The sequence below is a fragment of the Lactuca sativa genome, chromosome 6 (assembly GCF_002870075.4).
Source record: "Lactuca sativa cultivar Salinas chromosome 6, Lsat_Salinas_v11, whole genome shotgun sequence".
NCBI lineage: Eukaryota > Viridiplantae > Streptophyta > Magnoliopsida > Asterales > Asteraceae > Lactuca > Lactuca sativa.
Window position 1 is genome coordinate 153,156,118 of NC_056628.2, and position 18,205 is coordinate 153,174,322.

The 18,205-nt window shown below is 38.2% G+C and overlaps 1 protein-coding gene across 2 annotated transcripts; it reads left to right on the forward strand.

Moving 5' to 3' along the window:
* The first annotated feature begins 12,311 nt into the window (after positions 1-12,311).
* Positions 12,312-17,000, forward strand: LOC111901108 (E4 SUMO-protein ligase PIAL2). Of its 2 annotated transcripts, none has more exons than XM_023896975.3 (16): positions 12,312-12,686; positions 13,215-13,287; positions 13,443-13,508; positions 13,606-13,671; positions 13,769-13,851; positions 13,987-14,038; positions 14,117-14,185; positions 14,276-14,343; positions 14,434-14,482; positions 14,625-14,709; positions 14,806-14,959; positions 15,062-15,113; positions 15,195-15,311; positions 15,393-15,992; positions 16,080-16,404; positions 16,481-17,000. In XM_023896975.3, exons 1-16 carry the CDS (start codon positions 12,496-12,498, stop codon positions 16,729-16,731), a joined length of 2,301 nt encoding a protein of 766 aa, XP_023752743.1. In that variant the 5' UTR covers positions 12,312-12,495; the 3' UTR covers positions 16,732-17,000. The 2 variants fall into 2 exon arrangements, with proteins under 2 accessions (XP_023752743.1, XP_023752744.1); XM_023896976.3 differs by having other exon boundaries at positions 12,633-12,686; positions 13,428-13,508.
* The last annotated feature ends 1,205 nt before the right edge of the window (positions 17,001-18,205 follow it).

Genomic DNA, 18,205 nt, shown 5'->3' on the forward strand with positions numbered 1-18,205 from the left:
CCGTATGTTCGTTCGCTTGTGGGTGTGCTACTGATGTGAATCGTTGATTTATCCTTTTGGTGGCGCACCACTCCTTGAATGGGTTCTCGGCAAACTGTACGCTATTGTCACTGATGAGTACTTTGGGCGTCCCAAACCTTGTATAATATTCTTCCATACGAACTTTATCATGTGTCTCCGTGAGATGCACGCTAAAGGCTCCGCTTCAATCCATTTTGTGAAATAATCTACGACCACCACCATGTATTTCAGCTTCCCTGGTGCTTCCAGGAATGGGCCCACTATATCTATACCCCATTGGTAGAACGGCCACGGGCTAGATATGTTATGCAATGGTGCTGGGGGGTTTGCTTGGACTGGAGCGTAAGAATGGCATTCCCTACATCTCCTGGCTATCTCTAGCGCGTCTTGCTGTATTGTGGGCCAATATACACCCATTCGCAGTACTTTGCCTGTTAAGGCCCGTGCCCCCTCGTGTGCACCCACCTGGACTGCGTGTGCTTCCTGTAGCATCTCTCTCCCTTTGGCTTGGTCTACACACTTCAGCCATGGCGCTGTGAACCCTTTCCTGTATAATTCTCCATTTATTAATGCATATGAGGGCGCTTTTATACGTATCTTCCTGGCCTCGCCGTGATCGTCCGGCAGCACCCCCCTTTGTAGGTATTCCCTGAATGGTGTCATCCACGTAGGTCCAATGGTCGTTAGGGCATTCACCAGCCGTTCATCTATACTTTTTTTCTCGAAGTACCTCTACCAAGACTTTCTTCGATAGGTGATCGAAGCACGTAGATGCCAATTTGCTTAAAGCATCCGCACTCTTATTTTCGCTTCTAGGTATCTACTTAATTGTGAACTGCTTGCACGATTCGACTAGTTGTTTCACCATCTTCACATACCTTCCCATTCTCTGATCTCTTACCTCGAAACTTCCATTGACCTGGTTCGTTGCTAGCCTTGAGTCAGTTAGGGTCGTTACAGCCCATTTGCTTGGCTAGTCACAATCCTGCGAGCAGAGCGTCGTACTCCGCTTCATTGTTTGATGTGTGAAAATCAAAATGGAGGGCGTAAGTCACTTCTTCCCCCTCTGGGCTAGTCAAGATTAGCCCCGCCCCGAGCCTTCCCTGATGGATGCTCCGTCCGTATATAGTGTCCACGAATTATTGTTGGCCGGAGCTCCTTCAACTGCCCACACTTTCTCCTTAATAGGGCCCCCTTCGTTTGAGATTTCTAGCAGGAAGTCGGCCAACGCTTGTCCCTTAACACTTTCCTCGGGTGGTAAATTATGTCATGCTCTCCTAATTCGATTGCCCATTTCGCTAGCCGCCCCGACGTCTCTGGCTTAAGCAATATTTGTTTGATGGGGCAGTTTGTTAGCACCTCGATCTGATGTGCTTAAAAATACCGCCTAAGTCGCCGTGCCGTGTAGATGAGTGCCAGGACTAACTTTTCCAGGGTGGGGTAGTTGAGTTCTGGCCCTTGTAGTGCCCTGCTTACAAAGTATACCAGTCTCTGTTCTCCTTCCCTTTCTACAGTCAATACTGAGGATATCGCTTCATTTGAGGTCGAAAGATACATTTGCAACGTCTCCCCCGGGACGGGACTGGCCAGCGTGGGTAACTTGTGTAATGCCTCCTTGATTTTCTAGAGTGCTACTTCTGCTTCGTTCGTCCACCGGAAGTTGCTCTTCTCGATGCAGCCTTTTAACGTGTGGAACAACGGCATAGCCTTGTCAGCGGATTTCAAGATGAACCTGCTCAGAGCTGTAAGCTTCCTGTTTAGACCCTGCGCGTCCCTGAGGGTGCCTGGGGTTGGCGTTTCGATAAACTCGTCCACCTTGGTCGGGCTGGGCTGGATTCCCTGCCTGGTGACATAGTACCCCACGAACTGCCCCTTTTCCACCCCAAACGTGCATTTGGCCGGGTTTAGCTTCATCTTTACCCTCCCCAGGGTTCGAAAAGTCTCCTCGATGTCTTGTAACATCTTGTCTTCGTGTGGACTCTTGATCACCATATCGTCCACATACACCTCAATGTTTCTCCCAATTTGTTTGGCGAAGATTGAGTCGACCAGGCGCTGGTACGTAGCCCCTACATTCTTTAGACCGAAAGGCATCTTGGTGTAACAGAAAGTGTCATGGTCCGTGTAAAAAGCCGTTTTTTCCTCGTCCTCTTTACTCATCAAGATCTGATGATACCCTTTATATGCATCTAAAAAACACTTCATCTTGAATCCTTGCAATGACTCTACCTTCTGGTCAATTTCGGGGAGGGGGTAACAGTCTTTAAGGCATGCTTTGTTTAAGTCAGAAAAGTCTATGCACATTCGACATGATCCATCTTGCTTGCGGACCATAACTGGGTTGGCGATTTACGTCGGGAATATTGCTTCCCTTACTATTCCAGCTTCCGCTAGTTTGGCCACCTCGGCGTTGATTGCCTTATTACGGTCCCCACCCTGGACCCTCTTCTTTTGCTTAACCTCCTTTGCTCCTGGTTTAATTACAAGTTTGTGCTCAATGACTTTCCTTTCTACCCCCACCATGTCCGTGGGGGTCCATGCAAACACGTGCTTATACCGCTTGACCAAGTCGACCAACGCTCTTCTTATGTGACTCGGGAGATCGCATCTAATACTGACTGGCTGGTCAGGGTGTTTCTCGTTGATCACCTCATTTCTTTTTGTGGGGTCACGTCTCAGCATCTTGGCCTATTTAGTTATCTCTACTGGTTTCATGATTGTAAAGCATTGCAATTCTTTAGGTGGAGTGGCCAGTACCGTGCCTGCGCCCGTTGGAGTGTCGAACTTCCTGACTCCATGCATGGTTGATGGAACCGCCCCTAACTTTAAGAGAGCTGATCTTCCCAGGATGATATTGTGTTCCGCCGCATGCTGAATAACCACAAAGTCAATCAGGGAGGTTTTCTTTTGCTACTTATTGTGGATGGTTATGGTCAAGGGAAGGTGAATTGTGCCTAGCGGCCATAGACTATGGCCGGTGAATCCGACCAGCCTCCTCGTCGTGGGCCGTAGGTTGTCTTTCCAGCGGTATGGGAGAAGCCGTAAACAGTGCTCATAGATGATATCCGCATAAATTCTCGTGTCAACGTAGACCCTGTGTATGGTTACATCCCTGATGGAGGCTTGGATTACTAGTGGGTCATCGCCCCTCCATCCCTCCGGATGAGGGTCTTGAACAGAGAATGTGAGCGTACGTATCGAGGTTCTGGTGGTCCTTTTCCCCCTTTATTGCACTCCCCTGCTTCTCTTACTCCGTATCATGAATATCTCCTTAGGCTGGACCCCTTCGTGAGATGTGTTTTTAGCGTTTTCGGCATCAAATTTGGCACGTAAGCTTTGCGCTATTTCCACCAGGTCCCCTTTAAGCTGCTTCTCTTCCATTTCTTTTTTTAATACCGAACAATTAGTTGTATCACGCGTCTTACTTTTGTGGTACTCACAGTACCGATTCTTTAGTGATTTGGCTGACTGCTGCTTCTCCGACACCGTGTACACCTCCGGGTGATGGCCATGCTTGTCATCCTTGGCAAACGGTTGGAACCGAGCCTGTGGTCTTCTCTCTTGGCCGTAGTGCCTACTTCCCCCTCAGAAATCCATGTGACCCGAGTTGTGGTGCCTGGCAGTCATGGCATTCAAGTAGGCCTGATTTGCTGCTTCTCCATCCTCCTGTCTCAAATATCGTTCCACCTTTTCCTTCAATTCGGCCAGTGTTAGAGGCTTCTTTCCCATGAGTTTTTGCGATAAAGGGCCTGGCAAAAGACCCCACGTGAAGGCGCCAGCTATGAGCCCCTCATCATGCCCCGGTACGTCTAACGTGGCGTTTATGAACCTTGAGAAGTATTCCCGTACAGTTTCACCCTCCTTTTGCTTACAACTTATGATTGAATGAGAGTTTCCCTTGTACTTGCATAATTGCATAAAGTTGGTGAGAAAAATATATTTAAGCTGGGCAAAATTGGAAATGCTGCCCGGTCTTAGCGTCTTGAACCATGTGCCGACGATGCCATCAAGTGTAGTTGGGAAATACGTGCACCAAAACCTCTCATCAAGCTTTAATGATGTCATTGTCCATTCATATGTGTCGATGTGGCTATCCGGGTCAGTGGTTCCGTTATATGTCTTGAGCGTCGGTAGTTTTGCTGTGTTTGGTATTTCGTAGTCCAACAATTCTTTGACAAACGGAGACGTCACACTACGAGAAAGGCAATTGTGGCCTGGGATGGTGGACGCTCCCGACTGCTGGTATTGTGTGTTTAAGCCATATGGTGGCGGCGTGTGATAGCCAGGGCTTGGTCCGTAAAAGGGGTACGGATGAAATGGTAGTTGGAGGGAGTAACTGGAGGGGAAAGGGTGTATAGGGGTCATAGGGATAACCGTTGTTGTTTGCTGTAAGTTACTGTTGGCGGTGATGGTTGGTCCGGTCCATGTGCCGGCCAGCGAATAGACAGGTGGCGTATGAGCTATCATGGTTTGCGCCAACGGTGGCATTGAAAGCATTGAACTCTGTCCGCTTGTCACCTGATACGATGGTGTCGCTGTAAACGACGGTGGGATGTTGAAAATGTGGCCTGGTGGAAGCATTGCTGAGGGAGCCGGTTGTGTTTGTTGCAATGGCAGCATAAAGAACGGTGGCATCTGAAAGGACGTTGTTGGAAATAGCCCCACCAGAGTTGTTCTTGGCTGGTGAAGTGGCGGTTGTGGGACACCTTCAGTGGTTACCGTTGAGCTTTCTTCGCCTGTAGTGGCCCAAATGACCGCTGTAGACGGTGGTGTTTCGTCCAACGCTGCCATGGGACGTTTGGGACTAGCCTGTTATCCCTGACTGCCGTTGGACGCCATTCACTTGTCACTTTCGTGCTTTTAGTTTGTGTTCTTAATCTCACCCACGGATGGCGCCAAATGATGCGACCTTGGCTTGGCTCGATTGATATTGTTCACTTGGATTCTCGGCTGCCTCTGCAAGATCACAAAGAAAGGAGGCCGTCAGCCGCTTTCCAGAAGGAGCTCCCGGAAGAACGCTCTGACGGTCAACTTAGAGAGTGTTTAGGATCTTTGGGTGTGCGCTCTTAGAGAGTACAGAGAGCTTACCTCGTAGGTCTGAGAGTGTATCCTTTTATACCTAGCTCCCTTGCCTGATCCATACCAGACAAGATCACTTTTTGGGGAGACAGGATCAGGGGCGCTGATTGGAGAGTCATGCGCCTTCAATAGTTAGAGCGCTTTTATTGGCTCTGGTGGTAATGGCCTGATCCTCCTGCTTGTCTCCTGACCATATCCTTTGTCTCGGAGCTAGGAGCGTCCCTTGGCGGGCGCGAGCCTTTCGCCTGTGCATTCCGCTCCCGGGGGCGCCAGCGGACGCTAAGCATGCTGGGCTGGGCCCGGTTGGTGTGCGCGAGCCTTTTGCCTATGCATTTCGCTCCCGGGGGCACCGGCCGACGCTAAGCCTGCTGGGCTGGGCCCGGTTGGCATGCCCGGATCGTGCTTCTGTCGTGTTGCCCTAGGCACGTCATCAATTGGTGTTTTTGAACTTGAGAGGTGATTAAGTGAACAAAAAACGTCCAGATCTTTTAGATCTGAGCTAAAAATGAAGTATATCTATAGATTTTGAACAAAAAGTGCATCAGATCAAAAAATCTGAAACATAGCTAATCAGATCTGGATAGATCTTTGCCAAGATCCAAACGGATTTGAACTAAGGAGTGTAGAAATGAACAAACCTGATCAATCCTTAGATGAAAACACATCAGATCTGAGCAAAAACGATTTTGAGACCCACTGAGGCTTTTACTACTTGCTCGAATCCGGGATGGCGCCAAATGATGCGACATGGACCTCCGGCGGCTCTTCTGGTCTTCTGTTGCGGCAGAGATCTGCTAGTCACAATCGGAGAGATGCGTTAGAGCCGTCCCAGGGACTGTGCCCCGGGAGCGGACTCCGACGATCAAGTTAGATCAACTGATAGATCTAAGATGGTCCTCCATAGTTGGAGGGAACCATCTTGGTGTTGGTGGTGTGTGGTGGCTGAGCCACCCGACCGGAGTATAGTGGCGGCTGAGCCATGGGGAAGCCCCCCCTCCATGGAGGAGGTATTGTTCATTATATAGGGGACAATTAGGTCAAGGGGAATTAGGTCAACCCTTGGGCGAGCCCAATTCATGCCCAACTAGCAAGGAGTTTGGCAAGGCCGCCCGGAGGCGCCGGGCGGGACTGGCGGGTGCGCCCTAGGCAAGGCTGGCGGGCGCGCACCAGGAAAGACTGTCAAGGGAGCGCTAAGCCGGGATGGCAGGAGAGTCCCCAACAAGGCTGTCAAGGGAGCGCCAGGCAAGGCCGACGGGAGAGTACCCAGCAAGGCTGGAAAGGGAGCGCCAAGCCGGGCCGACGGGAGAGTCCTCAACAAGGCTGGCAAGGGAGTCCACAGCAAGGCTGGCAAGGGAACGCCAGGCAGGGCTGGCAGGAGCGCGCCAGGATAGGCTGGCGTGCTAGATCAGTCTAGGCCATGTTAATGGCTCTAACGCATCTCTCTGATTGTGACTAGAAGATCTCTACCGCAGCAGAATACCAGAAGAGCCGCCGGAGGTCCTTGTTGCATCACCGGTCATATTCGACATGTCCATCGCTAGCATTCTTATGTCGTTGTCCCTTTGTTTCCGAAGCTCTATTTCGGATGCAAGTTGTAAAATCTTGTCCATTCTATCTTTTATACCTTTCATATCGGCCCTCATTTCTTTCAACTCATTTGAATCCAACGTTTTGCTTTTGCTTTTTTGCTTTGTCCCTTCCCATTTGTCGGGAAGGTAGTGAAACTAGAACGGGTTCATCTTCGTTCAAGTTGAATTGAACACAAGTATCTGATGTAGTGTGGTCGGATTCGAATGTTTTGCTGCGTTTTGAACCTCTGTCGATATGCTCGTATGATTTTTTGATGTTTTGCCATTTCTTGTTATCTTTCACAAGATTCCAAACTTCAAGAAACTTGAAAGCCTTCACGTTTTCTTTTTGATACACTTTCAACGCTTTCTGCAAAATCACATCATCGCTTTCTCCACTTTCCATTGACGTTTCATGTTGGTGTATAAATCATTAAACAACATGACTTCCTTGTTCATTTTCCCCCATTTCGATTACACTTGATGTTTTGAACGATAAATTCCACGTTCATTCCTTTGTGGAAACTATGTAAAACCCGAATTCAAAAACGGTCATGTTTTTGGTCTATTCCAATCGTCACATCTTCTGAAATATTAATCCATGATCGTGCCAACACTAACACTTCTAGGGGTCCCCATCCTGTAATTGACGCCTTCTCTTCTCTTTTACTTGCTGCTCGAGTGAGTTGAGTTTCTTGAATGAATTCCGGTTCGGAATCAGAAATGACCGTTCGTGGTTGTGATTGTGTTTGTTGAACAAACTCAAGTTGAGACAAAAAAATAAAATGAATTAAAATTTGGGTCGGGTTGTGGTTGTGTTGGTTGTTGTGGTTGTGAGATTTGTTGTGGAAAATACGAAAGTATACCGTCATAGTGATTATATGGAGGCGAATAAATCGGTTAATCATATGAAAGTTTTAGGATTGTGGTGTTTCTAGTGGGTATTTTTTTTATTGGTAAGCCTTTTGGAAGAAGACATTTTGAGAAGATTTGAGAAAAAATGGTAAAAAGTTAAGAAATTTGAATGAGGCTTTCATAAAAAAATGATATGCATATATAGGGGCAGTTTAAAAAATAAATAAATAAATAAAAATTCAAAAAAAACCATTAAATCGGTCAAAAGATGATGGACCATTCAAATTGTGCGGCCAAAAGGTGCCACACTACGGTCTGAACCGCATCCGGGAGGCGGTGTTCATGTGCCAAGGTGGCAAAATCGCGGTTCTAAACCGCACCACTCCCCCAAGCTTAAGTTTTCCAAACTACTAAAATAAAAATACATGATCAAAGAAGATCAAATTACACTATGTTCGCTTCGATTATAGGCATGTATAATCAAATGTTTTTTTTCAAGCCTAAAATTACATTGTTTTAGATTTTACATTTTCGAAAATTAAAACAATCCTAACATTATTTTTGATTTTCTGATTTCAGTTGAGTTTCCTTCCAATATCAACATGATGCGATTTTGAGCGAGCACATTCTAGTATCGAGTCAAATTGATTAATATTATTAATCTTTCTTCTATTTTTTTATAATTAAACCTATTTCCATGAAATTTAAATATTAAATCGATAGATTTTTATCGATATGTTCATTAAATCAGTACATAAGTTTCAAATTTGTTTGATTTATCAACTCCGATTTTATTAAGAAGTTTAACTACTCAAGTTGTTTTTGATTCAATTTTTTTTTTCAGTTTTGATATTATGAAACTTTAATTATGGTTTTATAAAAAAATCAAATTGCTTTGATAAAATACAATTAACATTTATATATATTTTTCATAAATAAACATTCCATTGTATTCTTATTTTATTTCATTTTGCCAATTTATTGAAAAAGGCAAACATTCATAATTCAATTTTTAGAACAAGTATGGATCTTCCTGTTTCCCAAAACAATTTCGTGTAGCTTTCCTCATAAACCCTAACCATCACCCAAATAGCCAAATCGATCCCCCTTTACTACAGATTTCAATTCCATCATTTCGTAAAAAAATCAGCTTTCTCTCTCGATATCTTCTTTTTAAACTCCTCCTTGATTCTTTTCTCTTTGATGCAGAAAAGCATTTGCAGAATTGCAGGTGGTGGAATGTAGGCGCACTCTTGTTTCTTTTTCTGTTTTCTGTAATTCCTCTGTACCCTACGATCTTGTTGATGATGAGTTTGTGTGAGGTATGTTTCTCCGGTCAAATTCACCTCCTTTTGGTGCAGATATGCATATGCTGCGGCCACCAATCCACCATGTACAGTAAGTGGGACCACCTCTGATACATATTATAGTATTTCCATGTACTTCACGTCAATACTTCCATTGCATTATTTCTTTGTTTTTATGTTACAAAGATTTGCTAAAAGATATGTATAAAAAATTTATATGTATATATATTTTTCTAGATATAATGGTCTACCTGATCCGTTATGAAATTTTTTATATAATGAGTATCTTTTGTATATATATTTTCCTAATTTGCATAAAGTATCATTATACGAATAATATATCTTTAAAAAACGACATACAAATAAAAGTTAAAATACAAAATTGTACATTAATAAAGTTTAATATTAAATTTTTTATAAATAAATAATATAGAGAAAAATCCAAATATAACCGAACTCCTTAATAATTTTTCAAAAAATAAATAAAAGTTTAAAAGAGTACCAAAATAACCAAGAAAATCGGGCTGCAATAAAAGGATAATACAGATAATATAATTAATAGTTATGGGAAGATAATAAAACAACTCTATTGTCTTAGCAATAAGGTTTTTGACTATCAGTTATGGGTCCTCGGTGTAGAAGATCGATCCTATTTGGCATCTTAAGGCTTCTAAAACATCACTTTTTGCCATTGGTTATGAGATGTTGAGAAGACAAAACACAGCGAAGAAAAAACAAGGCAATTAACCAGTCATGTTTATTCATTTAATTTCATTAACTTTTTTTATAGCCATTTAATTTAAAAAAAAAAACAATAAAGTGGTGGCATGGGTGTGATAGATATAGTGTGATGTGGAGAATGACATGACATCTAAAATAACAAAAAAAAAAAAAAAAATGATGTGCAAAATGTGACCAATACTTAAAGCCCACTATGAGTTCAATTATAACCACTCTTCTTCTCAATTGTTTCCTTTTTTTAAGTCTTCTTTTGGATTGTTTTTTTTAAAAAATCAAATGACTATAAAAAATTTAAGAAGAAGAGTGGACTATAATTGAACTCATAGTGGAAAAAATTGCAATTTTTATGGCTATTCGGTAGGTCTTTTTTTTTTTTTTTTTTTTTTTTTTTTTTTTTTTTGAAAACCAATAAGAATTACTATATTTGTCTTTTTCTCAATAAGACCATATTTGATATAATGTACTGTTCACCAGAATCAAATTTGTATTTAGTTGTACCAGAGGATACAAAAAAAAAAAAGTTAACACCAAATTTGTTGTAAATAAATAATATAAGAACATATTTGATGTTTTACTATACACCAACACAAAAAAATCGTATTGGCTGTAGCAGTGTTACACCAATGTTGAGTCCGAACAATCCTAATTGACCCAAACAAACTCTTTTTGGAAAAAATAAATTAGATACTTAGTGGTACATCAAAATTTTGTTTTGACTAATAAACAAAAGAGTTTTAAAAAATAAATGAAGTAGTTAGTGGTCCATTCAAATTTTGTTTTGGACTAATAAAGAGTTTTCAAAAGAGAACTTATTTTGGAAAAAAAAATAAATAAATCAAGTACTCATTGGTACATTAAAATTTAGTTTCCACTAAAAGAGGAAACTCATTTTTGAAAATAAACCAAATACTTAGGGTGCATTGTCATCATCTCTTTCCCCTTTGTGAGGTTTCGTGACATTGATTCGTCGATTGACGAATCGGGCATTGGCTCACCGTCCTACCGACGAACCAATGGTCTATTACAATTTTGTTTTGACTAACAAATAAAAAGTTAAAAAAAAACTATTTTGATAGTTTTCAATGCTAAGTCTCAAACCTATTCTTTTGTTTTATCATCTTATTAATTGTTAATCGTACAAGTTTAAACTTACTATAATTTGTCAAAATTTGTATAGATTTCTATAAATAGGTTTTACCCACTAATTAAATATCCAAATTATCATTTATATATTAAATCATCAAACAAGAACAAAACAATTTTTATTTTCTTACGACAACTAGATTTTATAATAGTATCTTTTTTCTTTAAATAAAAGAAAGATTTTATAAAAATCTTGCTTTTAGTATAAAATTAAAAATAAATTTAATATCAATGATATTTAATATTGGTTTCATTTCAAACATAATGATGAAAATACTTGTAATGATATTTAATACTGGCCCGTTTCATTTTGCTTTAAGAATTACGTTTTATTAAAACAAATGATGCACATGAAGAGCAGAAGAGGTTCCATTCGATATAAAGATGAAAACTGCAAGATAAGACAACGTGGTTTTAAAGCAATTGATGCACATATTAAGGATTGTATGTTTAAAGCAATTAATGAACCTACCCTCCAGTTCTATTGTCCAAATTTAAAGCTTGCATACTGGTTGTCACTTGTCATACGATTTTAAATATTTTGTGATGTTTTTGTCCATCAAATCAAATTATACGATTTTTTTTCTTACATTCAAATTATTTAAATAAAACACGTGAAATTTGGTTACTACTCAATACTATAATAACAATGTTAAATAAAATTTTTAACAATTTATAGAGCTTTTAAACATGTTTATTAACAACTAATAAGATGATAAATAATAATATTGAAAACATGATAACAATCAAACTGGACAAATTCTAAATATTCATGATCCTAGAAACAGCATGATCAAATTATCCGTAATATCATGATCTTTATTTCACACGTAATGATCTAGAGCATGTTTATACAATTCAATATATGTATATTTAATTAATGATCATAAATTAATTAACCGTTATAAAAGTAGGTTCTATGAGATAATTTTTGGATGTAATATTATTGACCAAAATTATTAAAATTAGATAACTAATTAAGTAAATTTTGTGATAAATCTTGATTAGGTATATATAATTATTAAAAGTTACATTTTTATATTTTATCAACTGAAATTCATAATGAAACGAGAAGAAAAAAAATCCTATATTATGTTAAAATAAAAGGTCAATGTAACAAAATTTGTTTTGTGTATGTATCTAATTATTAAAGTTTTTTACACATCTTACCATCAAACTTTTTTTAGCATGTTAAGTTTATTCGAAAAGAAAAAGAAAGAAAGAAAGAGAAGGTAGACATTTGAAAGGAAAAAAAAAAAGTGTATAAACATCATACAATGGGATGACGCGGATCTATTTTTATTTTTCTAATCATAAAAATATAACCAACAAATAAAAAAAGAAAATTCAAATATGTCATCTAGAAAATGCTAACGTCACAGTTTGTTGCTCGTTTGTCTTCAATCGATATATATTGAACATTCATATAAAAAATAATAATAGACGTTTTAAGTTATTTAAAGACCAATTTTTTTATTATTATTATAAAGTTTGAAACCAATGCAAGTCGAAATATTTTTAAATCAAATCCATATTTTTTTTACAAATTTACATTTATAATTTTTAACAATTAATTTAAATACAGCTAAAGCCTACGAACTACTAATTACAACTTTTTTTATACTAAAAGACAAAATGCATTTTATTTTAATATTAAAAACCAATTATTCAAATCACGAATCGCAAAAAGTCGACGCCGCCTCTGCAACCGGATTTTACGGTTTTATCATTCATCGTCTTCAATCGTTTCGGCACTTCTTAGTTGGATAAATCCGGCGAGCATGACCGGAACGGTGATAAATCCGCTGCAGGTGCCTGGAACAGTTGACATGTCAACCAGCCGGACGCCATCAGTGTCGCACATGAACTCTGTCCGCATTTCAGCAGTTGTTGATCGACTACTTGCTTACGTTCGCGGTGGCTCAAGGAACGACAACAACGAGTTCTTCAAACTCTGCATCTCTCTTTCCAGGTGTTTTCCTTTCGTTTCAACTTTCTTCTGTATATGGATCAGTTACAGAAACGCATTTAGTTCGTTTTCTCATGCATTATGCGTTTTTTGTATACGCATTTACGGTGGAAAACTGAAAATTGTTTGATGTTTTTGTTATCAAACCCTAATAATTCGTCTCAGATAGTTTTTTTGAGCCTTGATTTCACACACACACGCACTAGATAAACTTACTGTGGATGTTGAACTTTCCAATAAGAAATGAAACGCTTTCTATGTTTCCAAAATAGTTGATTTGTTTTTTTACTTCGGGCATTGTGTTTTTCGAATAAAAAACTAGGTTAAATCATTCTAGGTTATATTTCGGTGAATATTCTATTTTAGCACTTATTTCGAAGATTAATGTTACTTGTTAATCTTCCGAGTTGGAAATTTCATTATGAAGAAAACTAGTTCAATGTCTTTAGCAAACATAACTCTTAGTTAATGGTAGCTCCTTGTTCTCAATCAAATTTCATATACTGACTAGATATACCATGTCGATTGCAGAGTAATCGACTATGCTGTTGCTAACAAGGAAATTCCAGTCAAAGCTTCAGAATTACCTGGTTTGTTGAAGCAGGTAACTTCCTTATTCTGATATTAATGGGAACACTGTGTTTAAGAAGTTTACTGTTTCATCTATAACATACATCTTATTGTTGATTTACTTATCCTTTATATACTTTATGAATGTATTATTGTTAATGAACTTTACCCAAGGTCTTATGTGCTTAGATATGTCAATGGAAAAATGATGCCCCATTACAAGCTGCTATTATGGTGCTGTTGATCTCTTTGAAGGTACTCAATTGTATTTATTATAAATTCCCCCTTTTTCTCTGGTTACATTTCTTATTTCTTTAGGGATTTAAAAATCTTGTTACCTTGTTTCTAAAAGGGTGCATGTAGAAATGGATGGTTCAGTGAGAAGGATAATGAAGAGCTTCAAAAGCTTTCAAATGAGGTTGGTAATTTTTTATATATACTTATATTAATCAATGTTGAGTTCTCTTCCACTTTTTATAGTCTCTTATATAAAATCTACTCTTTTATGATTCTAGATATCAGGCAGTTTCTGCAGTGTTAAGGAAATGAACTTTGGAGAGAACATAGTCCATCACAGTATATCAGCAGTTATGTTAAGGTGTTCTGATATCTCATTATCTCCACAAGTTTCCATCTAGTTTCAACTTCCATAAATGGAAAGTTTATATTTCATTACATTGAAAGTTTTTGAAAATAAATTTTGATTAGGACTATCACTATCCTTTCCCTTCAGGTTCTATCCAAGTATGAAGATGGGTGAAACACTTGCTTTTGTTGAGGCCAAGGTAATATTGTTCCATTTTTCTTGAACTAATTTTATCTTGAAAATCTATGTAATAATTATAATTTTCTTTTTGTCATAGCCGGGATACGGTGCTTTTTTGAAAGATTTTGATATCACAACCAAAGCAATGTCTTCTAACAATAAAATAGTAAGCAATTTCTTTTCTTGTTAATCTTGTACAATATTATGCAATTTTGCTTTTTATTTTATTTAGTTTTTCTTTTTAACTTCACTGCAGTATTTGTTTGTTGCTCAAGTTGATGACACAGAGACATCTTCATGCATCATAAGTCCCCAACAAGTCAAGTATATTTTCTTTTAACCCCTTGTACTTTTCTCAAAAGCACATATTCTTTTAAACTAATCAAACTATAAATCCTTCTGTTAAATTTGTAGCTTTTTGTTGAATGGAAGAGCTGTGAATGGGAGGACTTGTGTTTCTAAGGTTTGCATTATAATTATTTAGCCAACAAAAGTCAGCTAAGAATAATGCCATCAAATACTAAATCCATGTTTTGATTTAAAAGTCAATAAAAGTCAACTTCTCAAGAATACCATTAAAATACTAAAGTCATGATTTAAATCAGGATCCAGGACCACAGACTCCAACACTTGTGACACATATGCTCAAGTTGGGAACCAATCTTCTTCAAGTTGTGGGCCAGTTTAATGGTATATTTATACTTTTAACCCTTTTTTAATATACATATACTTTATATATGCTTGAATCCTCCATCTTAAATAAAAATTACTATAAATCTTTGTTAGGGAATTATATTATAATTGTTGCCTTCATGAGTATGATCTCAAATCCAATCTCTCCCACCCTTCCCAACTATGTGCCACCAGTTGCTGCTGCTCCTGATCCAGATAATGAGTTAACTGAAGGCCCATCTACAACATCACTAAATTGCCCCATAAGGTATTATTTTTATTTTTATTTTTGTTTTATTTTAATACAAATAGCACTTCATTTATCTTCACTAATTAATGTCTTTAAATCCAAATTCTTATTTTTATTCAGCTTCAAACGTATCAAGACTCCCGTCAAAGGACAATTGTGTAAACATCGTCAGGTGAGCGATGAGAAGGGTGTTTATGTCTTTTTGCACAGACGAGAAATTGTAATTACGTGTTTCCGTATTTATCCTTTGCAGTGTTTTGATTATGACAACTATGTGGACATAAACTCAAGAAGACCATCGTGGAAATGTCCCCATTGTAGTCAATCTGTCTGCTTCACTGACATCCGAATTGATCGCATCATGGTTAAGGTAAAAAGTAAATGACCATTTTACCCCTTCACCAACAATTTGAAAATATTCAGTATTCATGAAATATTGATCCTTCCTTAGGTTCTGAAGGAAGTAGGGGTGAATGTTTCTCATGTGAGAATCTCTGCTGATGGATCATGGGAAGCTGTTAAAGAAGAAGATGATCATAACACAGATAATAATAATAATAATAAACTACAATCTACACCACCTTTACACCAAAACATGGGGCCTGGTATTTTGGACCTTACAGAAGGTGATAATTACATAAATGCCACTGCTACTGATCCTCATCATCAAAACATCGACAAAAAACCTTCTCCTTCTCAGTTGCAAAATCCCAACTCTACAAACATAAGAAATATTCCACTTCCACCTAACGGGTTTCAGAAAATTCAGACATCCAATACTATGGTGCCACCTGTCCAGATGAATCCAATTTTGCAGGGTCAAAGTCAACTTTCTGCTTCCAATACTATGCAGTCAAAGGATGTGAATGGGATTGTGAGGTACCCTACACATTCTTCCAGACATATAACAAGAATCCCAATTGCTGTTCAGGCACTTCCAGCTCAGACCTCTGTGGGCCCGGGTAGTGGTGGCTTAGATGGATTTTATATGAATCCACATCAGATAAACCGTACAGTCTCGGTCCCACCTTCACAACACATGGGCCCACAGGTTTCGACAATCAATCTTTTACAAAATTATGTTTCACTTTTTTTACCAGTTTATGGAATAATGTTTTATTGATTTATGTATGATTAGGCATTTGATGGTGGTTATCAATATAACTCTCACCAACAACACCAGTCTCCTCAAGTTCAGCAAGTAGGTGTGGGTCCCACAAATGGTATTTTAAGCAACCAACAAAACTATGCCATGTCCATGTCCATGTCAGCTCAACAACAAGCTGCCACAAATGCTCATGTAAACAACCAACTGGCCCAGGCCCAGGCCCACCACTATGCCATGTCAGCTGCGACAAATGGTCATGTAAGCAACAACCAACAAGCCCGGCATCATGCCATGTCAGCTGCTCAACAAGGTTTCCACGTCAGGAGCTGGACACCATCATCGCATGACCATGGAGGTAATTACTCATTTCCATTCAGCTTGCATGATATTTTTGTATGTTAAACTGTTTATGATTTATGATTGAGCAACAGACCAAAACTGGAGGCCAAGTGGACGCATGCGTGGAAGTTTATCGGGTCAAGCTTATTCAGAGGCTCTTAATCAGTACATATATCTTCCAACACAACCTGTCCAAGCTACAAGACCACCACTTCTGAATACTCCCAGACCTGTAATTCCACCCCATTTGCAATTTCTCTTTGCAAATAATAGAAACATGATTGGTGACAACTCTTTGCTTTATGATAATACCAATGGTGGTGGTGGTGGTGGTTTTAGATAGTGGTGGTGGAGATAGGGTGCCACGTGGGAAGGGGATGTATAGAAAGCAAAAGCACAGTCAATTTTTGTATCTAGTACTGGCTGTGCAACTACAGGTTAATAGGTTGTGGTTTGATTTGTGTTTCATGTTCTTAAAAATTTGGCATATAGTAGTATATGGTTACATTACATGATCTGCTAGGTGACACTACTTTAACTCCTTAATAGGTTATGGTTTGATTTGTGGTTGTCTCTTTCTTAATAGTCATGTCATTATTTTTGTTATTGTTATATTTATCATGTCGTTAAGTATTTACAATTTTATGTCTGGTTAAACAGGTGAAACTAGTTAACTCCTTAAAATTCTACTTAGTACTATAATTAATGTTTTTTTTTTGTCTCAAAAAAATAATATTTTTATTCAATAAGTACTCATATATGTTTATATTATTGGTAAATCTTAAAAATGTTATTTTAAACAAATAATTTATCATGTAACTAAATGCTATATGTTCGCCGTATTTATTCAAAAATATAATAGATTATGTTTTTTTTTATTAAAGGTTACAATAGTAAAATGCAAAATTAGGAAAACTAATACAATTAAAGAACAAATGGATCAAAAAATTTGAAATTGTTTTCAAGAAGCTGCAATATATAAATCATTTATACACTCATACATCACTCATAGTTTAACATAAAAAATGCATACATATTAATTATGCTACCACAACTTAAATCTTGTCTATTTCGTCAAGACAAATCATCAAACACCTTATATGCATCTTATTCTGTTGATCCATTTTACCATTTACAATAGAAAAATCATATTTGTTTTCGAAAATTTCCTTTTTGAACTCTACCATCGAAGAATAGATCAGAGAGGAGAACAAAAAGGGGAGTAGTTAGTGATGGTGGAACATATCTGATGCGTTGGTGGAACACATCTGATTAGACGGTTGTGGAACATATGTAATACGATTAAGGTAATTTGAAATAATGATTTCAATGATTTAAATCATATCCTATGTGATTTAGATTGTTGTTTAATCATTGGAGTGATCAGTAAGTGAAGTACTTGATGTAATATCAATTAGATCAAGCTTGGAGGAACTTCATTGATGGAATCTTCAAATTCCATTCCATGGATTCCAATGTCTTAAGCTCCATGACTTAATTGGATGTTCTTGAATGATTGATGAGGGAATTACGGATGGAATAAGAGCTTACATGAATCATTGTTGATGAATTGGTCATTTGGAATTATCAAGGTCTCTGTTGGTATTATGATGTTCATATAAGCATTCCTAAAGCTTATATTACCTCTAAAGGTCTTAGTGATTAAAGTCATAAGAAGATAGGACTTAATTTAGTAATATAATGTTAATGACCCTAATTTGGTCCATTAAAACCCCTTGATGAAGTTTGGTGAGCATTTGAAGTTACTAGTGCAATGCATATAGCTTAAAAGAGAAATTTTGCACATTAGGGCGTGT

What these genes read in the sequence shown, in the direction of transcription:
- LOC111901108 (XM_023896975.3), top strand. Translation starts at nt 12,496, where the DNA reads ATGACCGGAACGGTGATAAATCCGCTGCAGGTGCCTGGAACAGTTGAC. An exon ending in ATATCAGCAGTTATGTTAAG is followed by an intron (nt 13,852 to 13,986) that starts GTGTTCTGATAT and finishes CTTTCCCTTCAG; the next exon opens with GTTCTATCCAAGTATGAAGA. An exon ending in TCACTAAATTGCCCCATAAG is followed by an intron (nt 14,960 to 15,061) that starts GTATTATTTTTA and finishes ATTTTTATTCAG; the next exon opens with CTTCAAACGTATCAAGACTC.